The 6696-nt window shown below is 50.6% G+C and overlaps 1 protein-coding gene across 3 annotated transcripts in view; it reads right to left on the minus strand.

The window, feature by feature from the left end:
- Window positions 1–3987: 3987 nt before the first annotated feature.
- Window positions 3988–6696, minus strand: part of LOC115949156 — a 5172-nt gene continuing 2463 nt past the window's right edge. For 2 of the 3 annotated variants that reach the window (XR_004082767.1, XM_031065515.1), the window contains exon 2: window positions 3988–5119. Coding sequence is in view for 1 of the 3 variants with exons in the window: in XM_031065515.1 (XP_030921375.1) it covers window positions 5103–5119 (17 nt within the window). In the remaining 2 variants the exon portion in view is untranslated. The remainder of the gene's footprint in view (window positions 5120–6696) is intronic. The other variant, XR_004082768.1, reaches the window with a different exon arrangement.

Below are 6696 nucleotides of genomic sequence, written 5' to 3' on the forward strand. Positions count from 1 at the left end.
TACAAGAATGTCAACATCAGAAGGTTTAGAAAATCTTAAAAAACCAGGGTGACATTCTGTTCTCAACCCCTGGGTGTTGCTGGGCCCAGTCCAAGCAGGGACTCCCAGTTTGTGGCAGCAGGAAAGCACCAGGCCCTTTGCTGGTGTGTTTGGTGTGTCCTGGCAGGGAGAACGATCTGCTCGGTTTGCTCAGACACATTTCCCTGCGGGACTTTAGCCTTGCTGCCTCTCAGAGCCCTGGGTGTGCTCCCTCAGCCCTTCCCTGGAGCGTTCAGCTCCTGCTCACCCCGTGACCTGCCTGGGAAGGGGAAGTTTGGCAGTGACTCACTGGGAGAGATGGATGGTTCCCTGAAAATAAAAACAGCTTATCTCCTCCCCGTGCTTCGAGCAGGGTGACAGGGGACAAGGTTCACTCACAGGAGCAAACTCTGGTTCTTTTGAAACTCCTGAGGTTGTTTAACCCCTGCTGGAAACACCTGGAAACATCCAGGCACAGCAGTTCCTGCAGGTGTGCCTTGGTTTGGAAAGACAGGAGTCTGCTAAGACAGGCAGGAGCCTCCCCTGAAATGGAGAATGTAAACCCTCCCCACCCCTCCAAATTGCTATAAATTTTAAATTAAGGGGATCTCAGGCAAAAAATATGGGAGCAGGAATAACAGTTCTTTATTAGGGAAGAAAAAAATAAAAGGATAAAATAAACAATGCAGTGAACTAAACCAACACTGCCAGAGTCAGAACCCAAGCTGACACCCTGTGGGTCAGGGTGCTGGCAGCAGTCCCATTGGAATTGTGGCTCAGCCCTCCTGCAGTGTCAGGGGTGGTTCTGCTGGAGCAGGGATCCTGGAGAAAGGTGCAGTCTCTGCCTCTGGAGATCCAGGGGAAGAGGCAGCTGCTGTTCCTCTGGGCAATCCAGTGCAGAAGCCGTGCTGGTGTTCCAGAATCTCCAGATTCTATCCGGGTAGGAATGCTTGGCTCCTCCCTCTGGGCTCACATCTCCCAATGGGATGCTGTAGTTCTTATCAGCCATGCAGTGACATCCAATAGCTGTTATCAGCAGGTGTCCCCACCCAGGGAGGAGTGATTGTGGTCACTCAGAGAGAGAGATAAGGCAAACTGCCCACTTGACAAAAGACAGCTGCCATACAGATGGTAATAGAAAACATCTTGCATTGCAACCTGGAACAAGGTGCCAGGGCTGGTGACAATCAGAGCCCTCAGGGGTGGCAGCTCAGGTTCTGTGTGTGCTGACCTTTCCCTCTGTGGGAGGGAAACCACAAAATAAAACACCAAAACCAGCGGCCAAACCCTCCAGTGGCACCACAAGGGAGGCTTTGGCACCTCTTGGGGCAGAATTTGGGGATCTGTGGTGCTCTGAGCACTTTCCTGGCTTTGCCCACTGCAGCTCTGCACACCCACAGCAGGACCATGCAGGAAAGACTTGGTGCAGAGTTTTTGGGGTTTTTTTGGGTTGTGGGTTTTTTGTTTTGTTTTGGTTTGGTTTTTTTTTTTTTTTTTTTGTGTACTTTGTTTTGCAATTTGGCAGCTCCTTGTTGCTAAGGGCCCGGATGTCTGGTGTGGATTGGTGGAGCTGTTGTTATGGTGATGCTCCACGGGCAAAATTCAGAGGAGATGCTGCTGGATTCAGTGGTTGCCATGGTCAGCAGTGCCGGGCACCTTGGGGACAGGATTTTGTGTCCCATAGCCCTGAGAATGTCAATTCAGTGATTTCCAGTGGTTTCAGGGTAATTTGAGGTTCACAGAGAGCTCCAGGGGAGCTGGAGAGGGACTGGGGACAAGGGATGGAGGGACAGGACACAGGGAATGGTTTAGGCTGGAAAAGGGGAGATTTAGATGGGATATCAGGAAGGAATTCCTGGCTGGAATAACCAGGACACAGGGAATGGATTTAAGCTGGAAAAGGGGAGATTTAGGTTGGATATTGGGAAGGAATTCCTGGCTGGAATGACCAGGACAGGGAATGGTTTTAAGTGGAAAACAGGACATTTAGATGGGACATCAGGAAGGAATTCCCAGAGAAGCTGTGGCTTCCCTGTGCCTGTCCCTTTTCCAGCATGGGACAGGAACAGCCTGTAGTGATCTGGGCTTGGAGATTTGCTGTGAGACCCTGAGGAGCTCCCTCAGCTCTGGGACAGGCACAGGGATATCAAAACATCCCCATTTCTCCTGTTCCTCAATAAAACAGGAATAACAATATTCCTTCTGTCCTGCCCCTTCTGGGAGTGACAGCACAAGGGGGAATGGGTTCCGACTGAAAAAGGGGGAGTTTAGGTTGGATGGATGGATGGAAAAATCCTTCCCTGGGAGGGTGGGGAGGTGCTGGCAGGGGCTGCCCCATCCCTGGCAGTGTCCAAGGCCAGGCTGGACAGGGCTTGGCACAACCCGGGATAGTGGGAGCTGGAATTTTAGACAAGATGATCTTCAAGGTTCTTCCCAACCCAAACTATTTTATGATTGGCATTTTCCTTAGTCTGTGAACCCACCAGAGGAGTAGCTGGGGGTGCTGTTGTTAAATCAGGGTGTCCCTGTGCTCAGGGACACCTGAGCCTGGGCTGGGGTGTGACCCTGGGCTCATTTTCCCTCTCCAGCGAGCAGCTCCTGCTGAGGCAGGCTGGGCACTGGAGCATGGCCCCATTTCCCAGCTCTCCTCGACTGAGCAGCCAGCTTTCACCCCAGCCCTGCTGAAACACAGCTCTGCTCTCCAGGCAATGATTTCCACATGCCTGCATGTGCCTGGGGGGAGCAGCCAGGCCAGGGCAGCAGCAGGAAGAGGAGGAGGAGGAGGCACTGAACACATTTTTCTTTCCATGACTCGCTGCCCACGCTGCTATGGAGTGGCAGGGCAGTGGGGAAGGGATGCAGTGACTGTGAAATGTTCCCTGCAGAGCCCTGGAGCTCTCCTCGGGAGCTGCACACATGCGAGGCCATGTGAGCTGAGCTCCAGGGGAAACGGAGCTGCTGAGGGCTCAGCGAGAGCCCTGCAGCACGAAAACAGGGGAATGGTGTTAAAAATAGGCTAGAAACTGTTGGAAAATAGTTAATAGATCGTTAAGCACGTGATGTTAGTTTGGTTATTACATTGCAAAAGGGGTTTAAAGGGTGGTTATAAGAAATGACACCCAAGCAAAGTGCAGCACCCCCTCAGTGAAAGGAGCCGGCCTGGACTGAGCTGTGATGGCCAACCAAGGCCTGAAACCTTCATGTCACTGTTGCTGTCATGGGATTGTTAAAAATACCTTAGAAACGGTTGTAAAATAATTGCTAATTGTTATTGAGTGCTGTTAGTTGCGTTATTATATTGTAAAAAGGGTTAAAAGGGTGGTTATAAGAAATTACACCCAAGCAAAGTGCAGCACCCCCTCAGTGAAAGGAGCCGGCCTGGACTGAGCTGTACTGGCCAACCAAGGCCTAAAACCTTCATGCAAATGAAGGATCCAAAAAAAACCAAACCAGAGGGACAAAAAACAGGATCAAAAGGGGCATCTGAGCCAGGGAAGCTGTGCCCTTCCCCTGGGACATCGGGGCCATCGCGGCTGCAGCATCCTCAGCAGGAGCGCTCCTGCTCGGCCCAGGCCCCCTTGCTTTGGCCTTTATTTTTATTGTAATAAATGCTGAAATCACTTTTAGTACCCCTTGTTTTAGGCCTTTCTTTTTATTGCAATAAATGCTGAAATCAATTTTAGTACCCCTTGCTTTAGGCCTTTCTCTTTTTTATAATAAATGCTGAAATCACTTTAGTACCCCTTGCTTTGGGCCTTTCTTTTTATTAATTAGAATAAATCTGAAATCACTTTTAATGAATAAAATAAATAAATAAATGCTGAAATCACGTTTAGTACCCCTTGTTTTAGGCCTTTCTTTTTATTATAGCAAATGCTGAAATCGCTTTTAATACCCCTTGCTTTGGGTCTTTCTTTTTATTAGAATAAATGCTGAGATCACTTTTAAATAAATAAATAAATGCTGAAATCACTTTTAGTACCCCTTGGTTTGGGCCTTCCTTTTTATTACAATAAATGCTGAAATCACTTTTAATAAACAAAATAAATAAATAAATGCTGAAATCACTTTTAGTACCCCTTGTTTTGGGCCTTTTCTTTTTATTGTCATAAATGCTGAAGTCACTTTTAGCACCGTTGTTTTAGACCTTTCTTTTTTGTTAGAATAAATGCTGAAATCACTTTTAATAAATAAATAAATGCCGAAATCACTTTTAGTACCAGGAGTCTCGTCCCATTTTTAACAGGATCTCTCCAGCCCCGTGTTTGGGGTCCCGGTGGATTTTTTGGGATGCTTTTCCCGAGGTTTCCCCGGCTGTGCAGCCCCGCAGAGTTTCTGTTCCCAGCGGATAAATTCCTCCCGAGGATTCTGTGCTGCTGTGGGAGGGGATGTTTATTCCAGAGCGGCTCAGGAAGCCTTTCCCATTTTTATGGGAATGCCAAGGGACGCGGAGGGAGCCCGCTGGAATCCGCTGATAAGGATCCTCCATTGTGGCAGGGCCCCGCCCCATCCGCTGGGGAAATTCACCGAAATTCCCCTGGAAAACCCAAACCGGGTTTGTCCCGTGGCCCCACTGCGTGTTCACTAAAACCAACCTGAAATCCAGCCAGGAATTTGGCTCCGTGTCAGGGAAACCTGCTCGGAGCTCAGCTTGGTGCTCGGTCACAGCTCTGTCAGCTTGCAGGCTGCAAAATTTATATTAATTAATTTATTACATTAAAATCAATTTCAGCGTTATCCTGGCTCTGAAAACTTCCACATCCTGGCCAAAACCTGTGGCTCTGCCTCGGGAATGGGTGGGCACAGGGTCTGTTTGTGGGCTGGGAAAGGGATAAACATCACCAAAGAGATTCTCTGGGAGCAGGGAGGCCTCCCACAGGGAAAGGAAGAGTCATTAAAATGCCAGAGACAACAAAAAGTTTAATGCTGGCCCCTGGTTCGTTCGTGGCCCTGGGCCCCAGCATTCCTCACCTGCTGCCCGGGGTGCTCAGGCAGGTGGGAAACCCATTTTCCCTCTGGAAACCCCGGAGAAAGCCGGGAATGCTCTGATCCTCCCCATCCATCAGCAGGAGAAGGGAAACTCATCAGCGCCAATGGGAGCCTGTGGAAAAGTAATTTATGGCCTTTCACGGATGGTGAGAGCAGCAGAGGCCACCCCAGGAGTGCAGCTGGGTGTTCCATCTGTCCATCCATCCATCATCCATCCATGGATCCATCCCTCCATCCTCCATCCATCATCCATCCATCTGTCATTGATCCATCAATCCATGGATCCATTCATAATCCATCTATGGATCCATGCATGGATTCATCCATCCATCCATGCATCCATCCATGCATCCATCCATGCATCCATCCATCCATCCATCCATCCATCCATCCCCCATCCATCCATCATCCATCCATCCATCCATCCATCCATCCATCCATCCATCCATCCATCCATCCATCTATCCATCACTGATCCATCCATCCATCCATCATCCATCCATGGATCCATGGATCCATCCATGCATCCATCATCCATCCATCCATCCATCCATCCATCCATCCATCCATCCATCCATCCATCCATCCATCCCTCCATGGATCCCTCCATCCCAATTTTTCCACTAAACCACCCCTCCAAGGCTCCCTTTATCACAAATCCACCTCCCAGGTGTCCCTGTCACCCTCCTGGGCACTGGGACTGTCACAGCACGTGGGGCTGAAGAAACCCCGAGGCATTTAGAGGAAAAAGAGGAAAAATTCCCCTCAAAAAAAAAAAAAAAAACCAAAAACAAAAAAACAGAAAAAACCCCCACAAAAAGCCCACAAAAAAAGCTGGAGCTTTTATTTTGTGAGCAGGAAGCGTCTGTGTCTCAGGATGGTGACTCCACATCCGCTCCAGCACCGGCAGATTCCCAGGAATGGGAACAGCCAGGGGTGACTCCACAGCTGGTGGCCCCACAGGGCTGGGGACATCCCAGGGATGAGGATGGCAGTGACAGAGCTGATCCCAGAGCTCAATTCCCGGCTCTCCAGAGAGGAATTCCCAGCTGGAGCTGGAGCAGCGCTCACACAACCCCACACTGGGCTCCTTTTGGGAACTGTCACCACAAACTGACCCCAAAAAGCAGCACTGACCCCCAAAAATATCGTCCCCACCAGCCAGGGCCAGCCCAGCAGCATGTCCTGAGCCCATGGCAAGGTGCAGGAATCATTTCTGCTCCACCCCATCCTTTGGAGGCTGCTCCTTGAGGAAGTTTCCTGTTTGTGCAGACGAAGTCTGCTCGGGGACGATAAATGAGGGTTTTTGGCAGCAGGGCCAGCTCAGCCCTCAGCCTCTGTGCTGGAGCAGCCACCGGGGCTGAAAAGCCTCTCAGCAAACCCCGAGCGTGGGGAGTTCAGCCGAGGACAAGGCCGGGGCCGCTCCGGGATTTTTTTTTTTGTCGCTGGAAAACTCCAAAGGCTCAGCTGGGTTGGGATAAAGGAGGGGGCACAGAGGGTCCTGGGGGCAGAGGGGCCAGCTCAGGGCTTCCTGCAGCCCCCCAGGGCCAGGCTGGTGACAAACCCAACATTTATCCAGGGAAAGGAGCTCCGGGACCCTCTCATCCCAAGGGATTCACTGCAGAGCTCGGCGGGCTGCAGCGGGACCCAGCCCTGGAGGCATTTCCTGGGCAGCAGCGTCAGGGACCC

The sequence above is a fragment of the Geospiza fortis genome, unplaced genomic scaffold (genome assembly GCF_000277835.1).
Source record: "Geospiza fortis unplaced genomic scaffold, GeoFor_1.0 scaffold136, whole genome shotgun sequence".
NCBI classification, from domain to species: domain Eukaryota; kingdom Metazoa; phylum Chordata; class Aves; order Passeriformes; family Thraupidae; genus Geospiza; species Geospiza fortis.